The sequence below is a fragment of the Equus przewalskii genome, chromosome 5 (assembly GCF_037783145.1).
Source record: "Equus przewalskii isolate Varuska chromosome 5, EquPr2, whole genome shotgun sequence".
NCBI lineage: Eukaryota > Metazoa > Chordata > Mammalia > Perissodactyla > Equidae > Equus > Equus przewalskii.
The window spans coordinates 15,191,414-15,210,324 of record NC_091835.1 but is presented as its reverse complement, the minus strand read 5'-3'; the positions used below and the strand labels follow the sequence as shown (position 1 = coordinate 15,210,324).

The 18,911-nt window shown below is 44.6% G+C and overlaps 2 protein-coding genes across 29 annotated transcripts in view; one reads left to right on the top strand and one right to left on the bottom strand.

The window, feature by feature from the left end:
* The window catches only part of COL4A4 (collagen type IV alpha 4 chain), a 121,964-nt gene extending 108,085 nt beyond the window's left edge, over positions 1–13,879 (top strand). For 14 of the 15 annotated variants that reach the window (XR_011539808.1, XR_011539807.1, XR_011539809.1 and 11 more), the window contains 4 exons: positions 4,701–4,817; positions 6,503–6,691; positions 8,290–8,576; positions 8,995–13,879. Coding sequence is in view for 12 of the 15 variants with exons in the window: in XM_070618420.1 (XP_070474521.1) it covers positions 4,701–4,817; positions 6,503–6,691; positions 8,290–8,576; positions 8,995–9,258 (857 nt within the window). In the remaining 3 variants the exon portion in view is untranslated. Of the gene's footprint in view, positions 1–835; positions 2,005–4,700; positions 4,818–6,502; positions 6,692–8,289; positions 8,577–8,994 lie in introns of those variants that run through there. The other variant, XM_070618424.1, reaches the window with a different exon arrangement.
* A 1,814-nt stretch (positions 13,880–15,693) lies between these two features.
* Positions 15,694–18,911, bottom strand: part of RHBDD1 (rhomboid domain containing 1) — a 150,896-nt gene continuing 147,678 nt past the window's right edge. For all 14 annotated transcript variants that reach the window (XR_011539813.1, XR_011539811.1, XR_011539812.1 and 11 more), the window contains one exon: positions 15,694–17,893. Coding sequence is in view for 11 of the 14 variants with exons in the window: in XM_070618485.1 (XP_070474586.1) it covers positions 17,799–17,893 (95 nt within the window). In the remaining 3 variants the exon portion in view is untranslated. The remainder of the gene's footprint in view (positions 17,894–18,911) is intronic.

Here is an 18,911-nt window from a genome sequence, read left to right as displayed (position 1 = left end):
CAGAGAGGAGTCCGGGGCTGGTCATCTAGAGGTCACCGATCTCTTCAGACTCATTGGCAGTGCCCATGATTCTAGGTAACCTGTGTGTAAATTATCCTAAGAGGCATGAGCCCATTCCTTTTTCCATTTTTCCCACTACCAAGCTGTGGATTTGGCTCTTTTTGGTTCAGGGCCAAAGGAATAGGAAATAGAATTGAATTTTGCATCACCTGTTTTTCTTGTGTTTCCCCAAACCCAAGTAGCTAAGGGCCCAAGAGATGCCCCTCTGCGTTGGAGTCTGGGTAGTTCTTGGGTAGTGTCCAGAACAGCTCTGGAGGCTTCCTCACATGAGTATGGGTTTTTGTTGTTTGCATTTGCTGCACTGCATCTGTGTTTGTGCACTAAGTTAATTGGGTGTTGACTGGAGCAACTTCCTTTAACAGTTCACAAACACTGGAAATTGAGAGTAGTTACTTAACTTCTCTTTTCTTTGGCACTCATTGCATGGATAAATCTCTCAGTCAGTCAGTATAACTTGTCGCTCAGCCTTATTTTAAAACTAAGCTCCCTTGTTGTGTATATATTTGCAATATTGAGGGCCGGGTCCCCCCACCTTTGGAAAAATAACTTTCCAGTGAAAGATGTGGCCTAACATGGAGTTCTGCAAATTCAACTCAGTAAACACTTCCAGGTGCCCCCTACTCTTTGTAAAGTAGAGTACTAGGTGTTGTGGTCAATACAAATGTGAGTAAGACGTGTTTTTTCCCGCTCCAGGGTCTCACAACCTCATAGTAGAAATAGCCGGCAGAACATAAATCACTCTAAATAATGGGAGATTATAATTTGTGTTTTAAAGGAATTCAGGCAAAAGGCATCTGGAGAATGGGACGGGGAGAGGTGAATTCCAGTGTGGAGGATTACAGGACTGCTGAGACCCCAGCAAGAGCTGGCATTTGAGCAGAAGCTTCAAGGAAAGATTGCGTTTGAGGGTCCAGAACTGTCCAACAGGCAGAGAGCAGGAGCACAGAAGGGGCGGGTTGGCCAATGACCTGGTAACTAAGAGTGAGCTACAGCCTGGCTACCCAACGTGTGGTCTGACAACCAGTAGCAACTCAGGCCACGCCTCTGACCTACCGAATTAGAATCTGCGTTTTAACAAGATTCCCAGAATATTTGTATATATGTTCAAGTTTGAGAAACCCTAACTATATTATATGAATGCCATCCCTAAAAGAGTCGGCTAAGAGTGACACCTTCCCCAGTGACTCAATTTCAGCTGTAGGTTAAAGTCATCTGGTGGACCTTGAAGAAATCCTGATGCCCGGGCCTCATTCCAGACCAGGAGACGGCAGAGGGAGGCGAGCCTGAGCATCAGTGTTTTCGCAAAGCTGCCCAGACAACTGTAGCATGCAGCCAAGGTTGAGACCCACTGCTTCATCCCAACATCAAAACTGAGACCAGAGGATGGTTGGATTCTCCCATTGTGGTGGCTTTGGAAAATAACTAAAGAAAGGAATGGAGGAGAAAAAAAATCAAATGGGCAAATTTTGTACAGTTTAACTTAATAGTTATCTTGGGCACATACGAGATTCTTTCTCCATAGATTTTCAGCTTCTGAAAGAAGCCAACAGTCTATGTGGGCCCAGGCGTGACTGCCTGCCATCTCTAATTCCTCCTGACTTGGGGTCGGATGGGCTCATCCAGCCGCAGGTGGCCAGAGGAGGATCGTCTGTGGCTTCCTGTGCCTTCTCCTTATTGATGTCACGGACCCTGCCTGCTGGCACTAGGGACACCCTGAGGCCACCCTTGTGCCAAGCAATGTGACTGTTACATTAAAAAAAAAAGTGCACAGCCCTTCCTGCAAAGCTTGACCCATTCTTCCCCATGGTCTCCCGGCGTGGGCTGTCCTGCTCCGTGGCCCAGCTTCCCTGAAGACCTATCCTAAGTTGCTGCTTTCTTCTGGGCCCCCTCTTCTCTGATGTGGGCTCCCAGCCATTGTTATAAAGCACTCCTCTTTGTCAGCAATATATTCCTTGGTTCCCTCTCCATGTCTGTTCCTGCTGGCCACCCTGGATGCACTGGCCATTCTTTCCCGTTACTAAACAATGAGGAGTCTATTTTAAGGCTCTGCAGTGGCCCAGCCCTGGCTGACTTGAGTCATCTGCAGGGCCTGTTGCTTGCCATGTGTCCTTTTCTGAAGGCAGTTCTTCTGGCAGGATGTGAGGGACTGTATATGCCACCCCCGAGGTCGGTTGTGAATGATCAGCTGCCACTAGGAAGTACCACCTCCACTTAAAATGCCATTGTTGGTTTCTTCCTGTTTTCCCTTCAAAACCTCTTTCATTGCTAAGCTGATTTTGTAACCAAGTGCTGCGGCTGAGATCTACATAGAAAAAAACAAACTTCTGGCTCTTTCCTGCCCAGTCTGGGTGGGTAACGGCCACTACTAAGTATAACTTGCGTCTGTTAAGAGTCCTCCACCATGGAAGGTCTAACTCTTTTCTACTCCCACAATGTGGGAGACCACTTCCCCTTCCCGGGTGGGCCTCAGAGGCTGGCTTCCTGTGAGGAACACAAAGGTGGTCTCCATTTTGGTTTGAACTGTTACTTCCTAATGGAAGTACCCATATCCTGTGAGCATGTGTTTATCTTCAAGTCAACACGTGACCCTCTCCCAGGAAGTCATCCATGGAACATTGGAGGGCTCTGAGATGCAGTTCCGTTCTATCAAACAAGTTCCAAGTAGAGAACAAGTCCTCGTAGTGGAAAGCTCTGGGCATACCAACGTAGGCTAACAAAAGCCTTCCTTCCTGTCTCTCAGAAAAATCATCCACCTGACAATTTCTCTGTCTTCCCCTAAAGGGAGCAAAGCCTATATTAGAACATCTGACAAGGGATCTCTTTTCCCAGATTGACAGTGAACTCGCCACATGTTGACACTTCAGGAGGAAGCCTACTGCCTTTTGAATGATAAGTCCATTCACTGGCTTGTCAGCACTTGGGCAGCCCTTTCTAGAACAGCACAGTGGCCACATATTGGAATCATCTTGTCGGGTGGGTGAGATAAAAGAATGCTCTGAGCTCACAGTTGGGTCCTTATGTTCCTTCCCAAATAACGGGTATTCTCTTTGAAGCTGGAGGAAAGAGATGCGCCAATTCGCATACAGCAGCGCCATCCAGGAAGAGGAGGTTTCTGCCCAGTTACTAGAAAGGAGAGGATGTCTCTCATGCAGATGGGGAGAAGGAGAGGTTTCCTTTCTCACTTACGGAATGAGAACCATGTAGAGAAGGCAGTCCAGGCACTGCACGACATTCCAAGAGAATTCGTTTCTAATTGGGGTGAGAAAGCGAGACGACAGCATCCCCAAAGCCAGGAACGCCTGCAAGGACTACACTGAACGTAGTTGGACCGATGAAGGATGTGGAGGGGAGGACTAGCTGGTTGTGGGGACACTCTTGGGCAGGTGATATTAGAACAAAAATTTAAAAGCAGTGAGGTTTCGTGGGGCATGCCTTTCAGCTGGCTGTAAGAGGGGGCCTGTGTGAGAGAGAAGTCCAGAGAGATGTCCACCTGTCACCTGAGAACAGCAAGCCCCTGCTCTGAACCCTCAAGTGGCTCCCCATTCCCTTGAAGAACAAATCCAAGAATGAAAAAGAGTGAAAGCTTCTCAAGTGAGCCCTCTTGGACTTAACGGTCACTTTTAGGCTAATTTGTGGCAGAGAGAGAGAGAAAACAGAGACAGAGAGAGACAGGAAGGGAGAGAGGGAGAAAGAATAATAGGTGGAGACTGGAAAACTTGAGAGGGCTAGTAATTCGGGAATTAGGGCTAATGGCAATAAAACCCCTCATAGACAAGGACCATATCAGTTACTCTGACCAAAGGAGATTGTGGCTAATGAATTGATGTCTTGGCCCAAAGCAACCCAGCACTTAAAGAACCCAACACTTCAAGAATCAGTGCGTCTGCTGCCAAGTCCCCCAGCTTATGTCCTCTAAGGAGGGCACCTGAGCCCTGCAGCTGTCACCAGGCAGGGGCTGGAGAGTGATGGCAGTCTGCACACAGCCTGCCTGGGCCTGGCTCCTCTCCACAAGTGATCGGCGCTGTGACCTTTCTGAGCCTCGGTCTTCCTAGTGTAGTCTGGCATAGGAGAGCACCTACACATATGGGTCCTGGGAAGACGGGATTGGGTAATCCATATAGAGGGATTAGTGTGGTACCTCACACCTTGTAAAGACTTAAAAAGTTGTTTTTAAAAATCACTGCCCTTAGCTTGCTCTAAATTTAACTTGACCCCGAGCTGAATCCTATTAAATTTCATTCATTCTTCTATTCAGGCTTCTAAAAAATTATTATTAAGGAAAATATTTAATTATAAAAGCTATACATGTTCAATGTAAAAAACCCTCAAATATACAAGAATATGAAGGACGTGTAAAAACCTCTTTCTCAACACCTCCCTGGTTTGGCTTCAAATCCTGGCTCTGCCTGTTACTGGCTCATTGACCTTAATTAAGCAAGGTACTTGACCTCTCAGAGCCTCAGTGACCCCATTGCCAAGTGGAGATAGTCTAGTCCCAAGTTCACGTACCTGGGAGGATGAAATGAGCTAATACAGTCAAGTGAAAATGGGACGCCCAGGGCTGGCACATGGTGTACCTGCAGTAAATGCTAGCGGGTGTCATATTGTTTTCACCACTGCCATCATGCAATTTTGTGCAGGGTGCAAAGGAGAGCCTGGGCTGGATGGCAGGAGGGGCGAGGATGGCATCCCTGGGTCTCCCGGGCCTCCAGGACACAAAGGTGACATGGGAGAAGCTGGCTGCCCTGGAGCACCAGGTAAGGAGTTTGTTTCTCTTCTTTTCCCTGACACAGTAGATGTGAGAACTGTATATAAGATCTGTGGCCTCTCAAGCAGCTTTCCAAACTGATCCTATTAATAGTCTTAGATACCAACTCATCAGGTATTAAGGAGACAGAAGCAACAAGAACAGAACAGAGTGTATCCACCACGTTCCAGTTGATTCTCGCCTATCATAAAAACAAGTCAAGACCCTGTCTCCAGTTTAGTATTTGCCCAAACCACCATACATGATCATAAAAGGCTCAGCCATTTCAGCTGTTCACTTTTCCAAGGTCAGCCCGTCATTTGTTGTGTGATCACCGTTGACAGGCTATGCTGAAGATCCTGGGGACGGGGAGTGGGGGGTGGGGGGTGGTCTCACCCTCTGCAATTGGCTGAATTGCTTGGCCTCTGGTACTCTGAATTCACTCCATCTTATTGTAGAGCCATGGATAAATTTATATAGAATAAAGGCTATTTCTGAAGAAAATAATGTGGGCATGGGCACTAGGTGAGGGGAGAGATGACTCTTCAGAATAGAGATTTGAAATCTAATGCACCAGGCAACCTGTTAGGCCACAGAATCCCAAAGACTCCAAGAGACAGTCTCATTTTTGGAGAGTATCTGGCAATACCAGGTTAGTCATGAGAAAGAGCCAAGAGGGCTGGGTGGGGCCTAGGGCAAAATGGACCGTGCAGTCTGAAAGCTGCAGCCCAGCTAAAGCCAACTGTTGCCCTGTAGAAATGCGGGGCCACGTTCCCTACACTCTGCTTTTCAAATCCAAAACCTCAACCTGTGAGATCTTGACAGGTCACACGAAATGGATGAGCAGGCCTGATTCAGTCCACACGCTACCACTTCCTAACCTCTGGTTTACAGTGTAGATGGGGAGAGACTGCGAGTCTTCCAGAAACAAGTTAAAAAAAAAAAACAACTTTTGGTTTCAAAGTCAAACTTCACTATTCGCTCTTGGCAATTAGAAATAGCCATTGGCCTTCTTCAATAAGCCAGCCCCTTAGAGATGCCAAAGAGACAGACTCTGCTCGCTGCTGTCAAACTGCTCATTTCCCATCTACCAACAAGAATTCTAGAACCAGGCCTTCCAACAAGAACTCTAGAACCAGGCCTTCCTTCCACCATCCTCCTTCATAAAAGAAGAGATCCAAGTTGTACATGTGGACCTCAAGTCCTTGTCCTTCTTAGAATAGAACTGTTAATGGGCGGGACCGTAAGAAACATCTAGGAGGGGTAAGAAGGACGGACTTTGAGAATCACTTTTCATACGAGCGGGCCTGGTCCAGTCTGAGAAGGCTGGGAGATCACACATGGAGAGTGCCATTATTCTCTTCTAGGTCTTTTCTTCTCAGTATTCGTCACTTTCCAACGTATTTCATAATTTACCTTTTTATTATGCTTATTGATTGTCATTTCTCTTCAAGTAGAATGTCAGCTCTGGGAAGGATGGGATTATTGTCTGTTTTTATGCTAATGTAGCCCAAGCACTAGAGGTTGCTCAGAACAAATCCTTGCTGAATGAGTTCTCTGTAGATATTACAGTTATATGAGGGGGCATGCCTGGGAGTGGCCGAGGCATGCACAGCACCAGAATAGAGGTGCTCAGAAATGTTTGTTAACCTGAACTCCCTAAACTGCCTTCATTGTTTTTTCTTATTCCTCCAGGCCCTCCTGGGCCCACTGGGGATCCTGGGCCCAAAGGGCTTGGCCCTGGATACCTCAGTGGCTTCCTCCTGGTTCTCCACAGTCAGACAGATGGAGAGCCCACCTGCCCCGTGGGCATGCCCAAGCTCTGGACGGGCTATAGTCTGTTATACCTGGAAGGGCAGGAGAAAGCTCACAATCAAGACCTCGGTATGTATATAGCACCTGGTCACCCATGTCCAGACTTAAGAGTAAAACTTCAAGGTAAATTTTATAGATTCGTCAGCATCTTCAATGATCACTCATCTTCTATGGAATTTTTTCTTTTTAAACTAACGTGCCAATTTTCAACAAATTCTATTAAAGCTCTGATCCCATGAGGTGCCGAAGAAGCTCATTCTGGTGGCCATTATTATTATCTGGCTACTTACTAATTTTAAAAAAGTGATTCCTCCTCAGTAAGGTAAATGTAACTCTGACATAAAATGCAATTTTTACTTCCAAATGTAACTTATTGAATCAGGATGTGGTCAGTTCCTGAGTTTCTGAGTGAAATGGTGCAGCGACAGCACCCTGACCATTGTAGGGGGTGGCACTGGCCAGCACCAACTCCCCGCCCTACTCCAATTTGTTTCTAAATTCCAGGACTTTAATTTGAGCGTCATCCCTTGGGACTTGTCAGTTTTCAAGAGTAGAGTTGTAAGCTGCAGGGACTGATTTCAAGCCAAGGGGTTAAGTACCTGAGTGATGGCAAACACTATTTTTCCAAGATAATGGTGGTTGGGGTGGCGGGTGCAGGAAGGATATGCCAACAGGGACAGGTGATGGTGAGGGGAGTCTTGTCACTGCTCTCGCTGGCCACGAGCCTCACTATTAGCTGGGGTTGTCAAAGATGCAGGCCTAGGGATGGCGGCTACTTACACATCCCTCTCCATTTCTCCTTTGGGTTCAGCCAAGGCCTTCGCCATCAGAGGGGCCTGGGGGAAGGGAAGAAGTAACATTTCATATCTTAACTCTATTGACTTCTTTCCTCCTCTCCCTTCTGCCATCAGTCTCTTTCCTGCCTAGTCTCTATCCCACTAGTCTGGTTTCTCCTGCCCTGGTCTAGCCAGAGTGTACATCGAAAAGCTCTGTAGAGCTCTTGGAATAAAATGTAAACTTCTTATCAAGATTGACAAAGCCCACATCCTTTGGTCTGATTTCTCTCTGCACACCCTTGAGACAGACAGACACACAGACATCCTCTCCCCACCTTCTCCGCACTGAACTTCTTTGAGTTCTTTGAGCTCCATGCTCCTTTATTACCTCTGGCCCTATGTACTGTTGTCTCCTCTTCTTTAGATGGTCAACACCATCTCCAAACCTGGCCAAATCCTTTTCATATTTTAGGTCCTAGCTTAAAATCACTTCTTCCCATTATCCATCCCATAAGTCCCGGTGCCCCACACTTCTCATTCATAGGGCTTATCATGCTGTATTTTCATTGCCTGTTGGCTCATCCATCTCCCCCGCCAGGCCAGGCTATGAGCTTTGTGAAGACAGGTGGGCTTACTGCTCTATTTCCAGCAGCTGGTCCCTTACTTGGCTCATGAGTGATGAGTGGATGGTGAATGAGGGCTGGCTCATGGGACCAGGGACGTGGCAGAAATGGTCAGGCACATAACCTGCTTTCACTACCACAGAATAGGCTTTGGCAATGGCCTCCATACACCAGAATGTGTGTCTGCAAATGGCACGCATAGGAAGGGTCACTGGGCCCACCAGGGCAGGCTGCTCATATACCACACTGTCCCTTCTTCCCTCCCAAGGCCTGGCGGGATCTTGCCTTCCTGTGTTTAGTACACTGCCCTTTGCCTACTGCAACATCCACCAAGTGTGCCACTATGCCCAGAGAAATGACAGATCCTATTGGCTGGCCAGCGCTGCACCCCTGCCCATGATGCCACTCTCGGAAGAGGAGATCCGCCCCTACATCAGCCGCTGTGCTGTGTGTGAGGCCCCGGCTCAGGCGGTGGCGGTGCACAGCCAGGACCAGTCCATCCCCGCGTGTCCGCGGACCTGGAAGAGCCTTTGGATCGGGTACTCATTCCTGATGGTGAGCCCCTGCATACCCACCATGCTGTAACACCCCTCTCCTGCCCCTTCCATCTGGATTGGACAGTAATTCTGAGAACTCTGTACAGACAGACGGACAGCAGTAGGATGTGTGGTCATGAAGGCCACCTGTTGAGATGCAGGGCCATTCCTTTTTTCTTATGGTCAATGAATTGTTTTATCACTTCAGTAGGCTTTAGAAGATGAATTTGCTTCAGTCCTCAGTAAGAGTGGTTTAATTTTGTGTGCACACCCAACACGTCCACTACTTCTCCTTCCCTCAGCAGATTGTAGTTTGTTCTTCCTGGAATAATTTCAGGGCAAAGGTGAAGTCAGGCCCAGACCTCAGCACGTCACCGATTGGGTCTGGGGTTGTCCGCGTGTGTCTGAGCCCTAATTCTCTCTTGTCGTCTGGGTAGCACACAGGAGCTGGGGACCAAGGAGGAGGGCAGGCCCTCATGTCACCTGGCAGCTGCCTGGAGGACTTCAGAGCGGCACCATTCCTTGAATGCCAAGGCCGGCAGGGCACTTGCCACTTTTTTGCAAATGAGTATAGCTTCTGGCTGACAACAGTGAAACCCGACTTGGAGTTCTCCTCGGCACCATCACCAGACACCTTAAAAGAAAGCCAGGCCCAGCGCCAGAAAATCAGCAGGTGCCAGGTCTGTCTGAAGTATGGCTAGAGAACCCACAATTCGCCATCATGTCGCCAACAGACACCTTCCTAGGGGGCTAAGCCTTCCTAGGCTGTGCTAAGAGATTTAATGGTGCTCATTTCAGACTCCAGCCTCAGCTGTTCCTTCTGTTTCAATGTGGTTATTTCCACAGTACTGTAATTCCTTCCTCTGTTCAGGATGGATTAAGCAAATGCTACACGTATGGATTTGCTTGGACTTACCAATCTAAATGAAACCCAGATATTTGTATTTTATTAAGCATGGTGGAAGAGCTGGCTTTATTTAAAAATATGCTAATTCACAGCAAGGCAAATAGATGATAAAGGCCAGATTACAAATTACATTACTGAAAACTTCATTCATTGGTTAATAGCACCTCAAACAAGTGAAGTCAATTACTCTATAATAGAGAGGGCTTCTGCATGGATTTTACAGGAAAAAATAAATAGGACAACAAATGAAACGAGAAAGTAGAGATTTCCAACATTTCAAAATGATTTCCTCTGTAATCTATTTTTCCATGCACTTTAAATAATTGTAAAACCATGACCCAAGGAGATTAAAAAAAAAAAAAATCCACACGGCCGGCGTTAACAGTTCATTTCAAAGCAGAGTGAATCATTATGCCAGGAAGGGCCACAGTTGCCGTATTCCAGAGATGCGACATTAGCATAAACACATCACAGATGAGCATGAAACATCATATTCTCTTCTGCATTTTTCAGAGAATAGAAATGCCTACTTTGGCAGCCCTTTTGAAAAGTAGCAATTATGGAAAAAATATATTCAATAAGGGATTAAGAGCCTAAAAGCTATCAATGAATATTAAAGCAGTGATTCGCAAAAATTGACTCCCCATTGCAGTGAACTTCCAAACAGAAGGCTTTTCCCCAGTCGGGGTCCAGCTCGTCTTTGGTGTATGCGTGCTAATGGGACTGAAGCCACATGGGGCTTACTCAGGCGGCACACGGCTCACACAAAGCCTCTCGCTCCCCAACTTGGGAATGCCTGCAGAGCTGCCTCGCAGCCCGCAGTGGACACTTTCCCTCTATACACATAATGGCATCTGAGACAGAGAAGTGACAGAGCTATCATTATGCACTTGGGAGAAAATGAAGGGCTGACTTAATTAAACTTAGGTAAGAAGATTCATTTAACTCACGGTCACCCCACCAGGAAGACACAGCAGTATTTTAAATGAAACAAAGACAGCTTACCATTTGAATTTTATATGATTGGTTTTTATAGGAGAATCATCCTGTTTTCCCAATTTTCAAAACATTTTTATCTGTTGCATCAGTTTTACACCAAGGTAGCAGTTTGACATTTGGCATTCGTATTCTCTATAAAAGTTTAGGTGTGTTAATTTATAATGAGTAGTTTTCTGAATAGCAAAGGATACGTTTTCTATTTTGCTAGGAATTCAGTGGTCTAATCCTAAAAATGAAAGTTTGTTGGAAAAGAGTTTCCGGAAACTTGACTTCCTCATTTAAAAAAAAATGTCATTTTAGAGGAAACTAAAGAAATTTCTTATGAGAGAGTAACACTTATTTTAGTGCTTAATTTCAATGCACTCAAAAATAACAGCGAGAAGAAAAACTCAATTAAAACTTTGTTCATGAGAAATGTTTTCTTTGCCAAACAGTGATTAGGAATGAACGCTTATATCAAGAAAATATTTCAAGTGAGATTTGCTATGGGTTGCCCCCGGGATGGCAGTTTAAGAATAATAGTTTCTGGTAAACAGAAAAATGTACATTTTAAGGTGAAATATTTTCTTGATGTAGCAGAATATTTCCTAGTTCATTCGACCCGTTTATTGATTTTTTTAACTGTTCTATGGCATGCTGAAATTTTTGTGCACCTGAAATTTAAGCCAATTTCAACCTTATTTGTAATGACACTTTTCTGTTTCCAAAAGCTTTATTGCATGCTACCAAAAGCCAAGCCTTCTAAAATTTCACCTTGTTCATTCATGAACTTGGTTTGAGGACATTTTCTGGGAAGAGCTGGGGGTGACCAATGGAACTTATGAAACATATCATGCTTGCTAAATTATTTTAAACATTTTAACTTTGGTATTAGAATATTATCCTAATAGCGTGTCAAACAAATTTTTCAAAAAACCAGGCTGAATTAAGCGGACAGTTTACTCCATGGTGAGCCTGGGATGGTGTATGAGACTGTTCAAAATATTAATATTGCAAGAGGCCTCTCTAAACGCAGCATAAATGCTGCCTTCTGATTTTGAATGATCTAAAGGGCAAAACAATGGAAAAAATAACTTCTTGGAAAAGAAGACTATGTTATTTTAAATGATGCTTTTCCTTACTTGGTTATATATCAATGCACTTTGAAATATCCTTTCTCTGTGAAGGATGAACAAAGCTTTAAAGTTGCTCTCCTAAGCCGTCACGGATGGCTATTATCCTTATCAAAAGCTCCTTCCTAAGAACTCCCCTCATGTTGTTGGCTGCAATGTCTCTAGACTGCCCACTGGGAATTGCTTTGGGTCACTGCTGGGGGACAGGGCGTTTTCTTCTGGGTTCTTATTCTCAGTGAGTGGAGCCCCATCCATCTAGGTATCCAGGCCTCCATGCTGCAAATGGTGGCCTGGTCCTTCTCCTCTCGTGGTCCCCAGACCTAAACTGCAGTCACCTCTTCCTGTGGATTGCTGCCTTCCTGCCGGCCTCACTGCACCCATCCTGACACAGCCTTTGTCTTTCACCCATGCTCTTGTCGTAGGCATCTCCCAGCTGATGCCTCCAGTTTCAAATCCCAGTCTGATTTTGTTCTTCTTTGCCTTAAAATCCTTCAATGACTGCCCTGCCTATGAAGTCCAAATGACAGGCCCAGGGTGAATGGGCCTGCAGGATCTGTCATCACTCAGCTCTATGCTCACTGCAGAGCCACGTTCCTATCTCTATGACTTCGCTCCTGCTCTTTCTACCAGTGATGTCCCGTCTCAGGTAATTTTACCTGGCAGGCAACTACTTATCTTTAAAGACTACATCAGTTGGGGTGTGTGTCTGGGAATTTCCCAAGGAAGACCTGGACTGCCTTCTGCTGCTCCCAGTACAAATAATGGGCCCGTCCGCTGTCTTCGTTCCCCCATTGCTCCTGTAGTGTCTCATCCCACTTCCTTCACTCTCTTACTAAACTGTAAGCCCCACGAGGGCAGGGATCATGCTTTACTCACTTATACGCCCAGTGCCTATGCAGAACTGAGCACATTATTGACACGATTCTTTTTTCAATGACAACTCCATAAGCGTCATTAGGCATTAAATGTTCACCTCTGCCTGTAGGGTTCTTATTGACAAAATGGTAACAAGTATGAACCATTTCTTATTGCAAGATATTAGAATGTGACAATCATCGGCCCACCCACAATCTTCTCTTACACTTATCAACAGAAAGCCAATTGATAAGCTTTAACCATCACCTCCTCCTGAAAAATAGCTTCCTTTTCCATAAACTGAAATTTCAGGGATAAGATTGGAGAGGTCTGGCTGAGAGAAGACTCTTCACTGAAGCGTGACATGACTTAACTCATGCTGTAATCTGTATTCCCTCATGAGAGAAGGGATTCCTGGTACAAGATCGCGTCTACAAAGTCTGTACACGTGTTATCGGTGCTTAGGAAAATAGTCAATGCAATGGTCCACTAAAACCGGATTTTATCAAAGATTTTATTTTGAGCCTCTTATAGATTATAATAAAGCAAATCATCCTATGTGTTCCAGGAAATTCCATTAGATTTGTGTTTCTATCAGCTCAGCAAACTAATCTGATAATTGTGTTTTTCTGGGTTTTTTGTCACGGCTGCAAGAAGAGTAGAAAGATGTGGACTTCAGAGTTTGTTGAGCCCAGGTTTGAATCCACCTCTTTCATCTTCCAGCTGTGTTTCCCTGGGCGAGTTACACCAACTCCCAGGGCCCCATTTTCCTCATTTACACAATGGGACATAACACCTACACTTGCACTGAAAATTAAGTTAGATTCTGTGCCTAGCACATAGCAGTCATCGTGTATTTATTATGGTCACATCTTCTATTTAAAACAAACCATTTAATATGAAAAATATTTCCTGGGTTTTTTTCCATGGTGGAATTATATTATGATTCTCACAGGGCATATAAATTACTGATTAGAGTTATTTATACCTGGCCAATTCTTAATGTCTTTGGGAATGCTATTTTATTTCAATTCTCAAAGTTACTGTACCTCACGCGAAAAATCACAATTTCCTGCAGGGACATTATCAGGAAGTTCTGCAGGGAACAAAACAATTGACATTAAAAATCAGTACTCTGCAATTGTCACTGTTATTATCTGCCAGAGACTCTGCATAATGCATTTTAAACCACCAAGGCTGGCTGCCACATCCATGTGAAATGCTTGAATTTTATGGTGCTTAAATATTTAATGATTCATAGGAAAAAAATGTGAAACATATCCAATAAATTGCATCCCTTTCTCTAACCTACGGTTGTAAAGTTAAAGACTTTCAACATGTAACATTTGCAAGATGCCTGGTCTGCTATTGACACTTAAACCTTTGTTGCATTACAATTTATAATATCGTTTATTATACATAAAATTCTGTTATGACCTCCAAAAACAACTGGGTTTTATCTGGTGCATTTCTTTTCGTTCAAGCCAAGTTTACTTTTCTACCTGCCTCTAAGATGACTCACCTTGCAGCTGGCTTAGTGGGGAAAACAGGTTACATGGTAGAAGTGTGAACTGCAGATGGGAAGAGTGAGGGCAGAGTACAGAGAGTGATCCCCTTTACTGGGGAAAGGATGGGATTCTGAGGCTCTGAGAAGCATTGTCCTGCTAATGATGGGGTGGGGGACGGACATGAAACCAGGCCTCAGGCCAGAGGGTCTGCATCAGCCACCAGTGAGCTGTGTGGGGAGTGGGCTGGGGCTCAGACCCTCGGGGCCTCAGTTGTCCCATTTGTTGAAGGAGAATGAGACCACATGCTTCACAGGGTTGTTCTGAGGATTAAAAGAGATACAACTACGAGATATAAAATGTAAGGTGCGTTACTGAGACGAACACCCAAGCAGAGCAGCAGATCTAATGGGGTGGATCCTTCTAGGCTGCAGTGTCTGGGGTCAGAACAGGGAGGATCTGGATGGGGCGAGAAAGAGGAAAAGGCTGTCTCATGTGAAAACATCATGATTAAGTCACAGGGTCAGGAAGGCTCACAGCTTGGGCAGTGAGACAAGTTAGCAGAAGCGCAGACTCTGTTATGGATACGTGAAGATGAGGTCGAAAGGCTGGCTGGAGCCCCATGGTTGAGGCTAAGGAGTCTGACCTTTATCCTTTGGCAACAGATAGACGATAAAAGGTACTGAGATGATGAGTAGTATCAAGAATAGATTTTGGAAGATTAACTGGCAGAGCTCTGTAGAACTGACTGAAGAGGTATTTTAAGTACTGAGCAGAGCAATGAATTGAGAAATTTTAAGATCCTTCTAAGCAGAGAGACTGTGATTCTAAAATGAGAGGGCAGGGGCTAAAAATTAGGAAATGACTGCAATAATCCACGGGAAGGGAAAGGAAGAAATGATATGTTTTTTTTTAAAGATAACTAACTATGAACGAGGAGGCTGGGTCTGCATCAGCCTCTCTCTCTTATAGTCTGTTTTGGGTGGTGCATCTCATCCCTTTAGCTTACTCCCTCCCCAGTGGCAGAACATGGGCCAGATGTGCAGACTATCCCCGATCCTACGGAAACCAGACATTTACTGCTTGAGCCTTAGCGGCAGACAACTTAAAAGGATGGAGGAGGCTTGAACAATCACGTACAACTTTGGGATCACGTTCAAGGTCATTAAGAGGAAGCAATTTTAACCACTCCCTTGTCTTGAGAACCAAGGAAAGATTCTGAAAGAAGAGGTCTCTTAAGTTGACTGACCACAACCAAACTGTGGGAACTGGATGCTTAACAAATAATCAGGAAATTACTATTCAGCAAAGAAACCAAATTTAAAAACCAGCTCTAAATGCTTATTCACTCTTAGAGATAATCAGTCGAATACCCTTGCTTTTGCTGGTCTTTCTCAATCCAATTCCAGTTTGTCGGCATAACTTTGGAGATTCTTTATTGTAGGAAAAAACCAAGACAGACATGGAAAATAATAAGCACTGGTTACAGGCAAGCCTATTAACTGAACAAAGTAATTATAATAATTTCCAGAACATCTTTACTGTTGTGCTAAGATAACTGGTTTATATTTATAACTAAAGTGGTCTTTCCCACATCTCTAAAAGTTTAGTCATGTTCCACTCCATAAAGAAGGTGTATATATTCTAGTTATACCATCCAAAATCCAATTCTGATGTCCTTGTATCTGACATGTCAAATAGAGCAAGGAGCTTCTATTATTGGACACAGTAGCAATAAAAAGAAAAAATACTCCCATATATAGTGGTTGAACTTTTAATGCAATTGAAGAAACAATGGTTGGAAAAACATTTAATGAGTCCCTCCCAGCACCCAGGGCCAGCCTTTGGGTTGGTGAAGGGGGAGAGGAGGAAAGTGTAGAAAGATAAGACACAGGCCTCATCCCAGGGCCATGCATAAGCCACACTCCAGTGTAGAAGGCACGTCTTTGTGTAGCTGTGCACAAATAATAATAAGGGCAAGATATAAGTGTCACCACAGAATTACCTTTTCAATACTTGGAGAAGATGGCGTGTAAGAATGAGGTTACTTCTAATGGGGAGGATTGGGGTCAAATTTGTAGAGTTTGGGGGAGAGAGGAATGACATTTAGCTTGAACATATTAATTTAAACACGTTTAAAGTTACCAGACTCACAGATACGATTCATATGAGAAACAAGCTGTAGCTTTACATCAATTATAAATTAACCCAAGGAGCTCAGGTATCATGGTGCCAGCCGGCAGGTCAAAGCGTTCCCAGGATGCAAGTGGTTTCTTAGCTCATTTATATGCAGGTGGCAACGCTTCTCCCAGGTCAGTTCAGGTTAGGAACTGGATACACAACTGCATAGTTCGTATGCTCCAAATTTGTCAAATGTATACAAAGAAACCTGAGAAAGCAATGCCCCAAAATGTTAACCCTGGGCACCTGTAAGTGGTGGGAATAGAAGTGATTTTAAAATTGTACACGTATTTATTTGTATTTCTGTTTATATTGTGAATTTTCTCAATGGAGACAGTACTTATTAAGTCCATTTTCCTGATTATAGATTTCTTGATTTATTATTATATAAATCAGTTTTCCTGATTGCGGAAGTAATACAAGTACATACACATACACATATTTTTAAAAGACTGCAGTATAAAATTGTAAAAAGACAGCAAGCAAAATCCTATGTTCTCTACTCCCAAAATAACTGCCATTAACATATGGGTATATTTCCTTCCAGATGTTAGCTGTGTGCACGTATAAGGCACATATAGTACTTTCATAATCAGAAAACTAAATATAAATGCTAGATAAATCAAAATAGGAAGATCCTTTTCTGCTTCCAAGTCTCTTTAAAAATAAATATCTCAGTGACAATAAGACATCAGTGATATCTGACTTGGTCATTTTATTCACGAAACACAAGCACCACGAGGCACCTTAAGTGACCTGGACGGTCTGTGGGTTATAACACAGCAGGAGTCAGGGGAGTGTCCTGGACACTTGGGCAGGACAAGTGGCTGTCACAGTGGCCATTTAAAAGGCACTTTTATGAGGAAAAAAATACTTCCTCAAGAAGCATTTCTCAGTGACCAACCCACTGCACGCCACTGCTCCACTCTGCATGTGGCACCTGCTGCTGCTTTCCTGATTAACACAAGTCACATCCCCGAGAACGTATATTGCCCCTGGAAGGGCTGCTGTGAGCCCAAATTGTTGGTGCCACCTGACATCTAATGGCGCGTGTAGGTGGCTTTCCCACCTGAGGTCTTGCTCGAGCTTTTTTAAAGGAAGAGCAATATAGGAGCAAAGCTGGTACGCTGTCAACACCACCCAGACGCAGGGGCCAACGGGAGACTCAAACAGCATACTGCTATGGTGGCCACAACCCATTCCTGGAAAGTCACCATGGCAACGTGCCAGGAGGATGAGGGATGGCACTTCCTGCCAAGTCAAACATTGGGCACGCCGGGCAGAATGAGGGCCTGATCTTCCGGGCTGGTGAAAACGAACCTCCTGCTGAAGGTCACAGTCTTTCAAACCAAAACAAGGCAGAGGCACCGCTGAGTTGGCAGGGAGAGACTAGAGCATGGAAACTGGTCCCTACGTGGAGCAACTGACCTGTTTGTGAGAGAGAAGAGGCCAGGAGAAGGGCCGCTCCCAGAGAGCTGTGAGCTACATTCAACAAGTCTGCTTTCAAGATAAGTCAATGTGCTTGTGAATCTAGATTCACAGCAGCCAAGGCAGATGTGAGCAATCTGGGACGATAATAGTGCACTCTGCTTTTGTTTAAGACCAAGTAGGGGCTTGGGGAATAAACCAATCGGGCAATAATCACACGACTGGGTCTTATTTGCCTGAGATGCTGTGCCACCTCACTGGCCGTCAAATCTGTGAAGCCGTTGTCTCCTCATTTCTTCTTCTGGTGAGAGACGGAACCCATAGGGCGAGGGGCTACTTCTTCCATTTCCTGCAGTGAGAAAGCACAAGGGAGAATCAAGCGCTGCCTATCTGTCGTTCTGACATTTACAGGGCATTGTATCCTAGGATTCCAAGGGGGGTAAAACACCCAATGACTTGGGTGTCATCTTTATTTTAACACGAAACAGAAACATAACAAACATATTTCAACTTTAGCTGTCAATACTAAATTTCAACATCAAGTAAATATTTTTAGTATGGTCCAGTCCACAAATCTAATTTGACTCATTCTGAAGCTTCTTGACAATCCTCCTATTTTAATTTTTTTTTTCCACCATGCTCCATAATTTGCATCATTTAACTTCTATAATGTCTCAAGAGCTTCGTTTATTTTTTCATGCCCAGAAATAACTTCTCACTATCTCTAACCTCCCCACAGAGCATGTTGGTTGGTTTCTCTGGATCAGCCTTCGGGTCCTGCTCCCTTTTCTTTCCTCTAACCTGCTGCCTCCCACACCTCCTGGCCAGTGGGAATCACACCTGCTTGAAACGTACAAGCACCCATTGGACATCATGGACCACAGGGGAGGGGCTGTATCACCATAATGAACAATATCCGGCCAGGCAGTCAAAAATGCAGACATAAGTTTTGAAGGTCATATGAACGACCATGGAAATCTTTACTGAAAAGGATTTCTTGGGGCTGCAAACATACCAAAAATATAGTTTACAATGATATAGCCTTTTAATCACTACATGAAAAACACTCTTTCAGGCATTGTGGGGTATAAAAAACAAATAAAAAGAGACCGTCCTCGACCTCAAGGAACCAGCAACCTAAATCTAATGAAAGTGGTTGAATATCCTCCAGGAGGAAGCCATGCAGGGCATCACTGACAGGTACAGGCATGCAGCAGGTTTACTTTTAAGCAGGTGGACCAAAAAAGATGGTACCTTTCCACTTCTGTGTCTCTGCTAACCCTGTTAACTTGCCCTGAAAGGCCCTCTCCCAACACCTACGTTAACTGAGTCTTACTCATGTTCCAATGCCCCCATCAAACTGCACT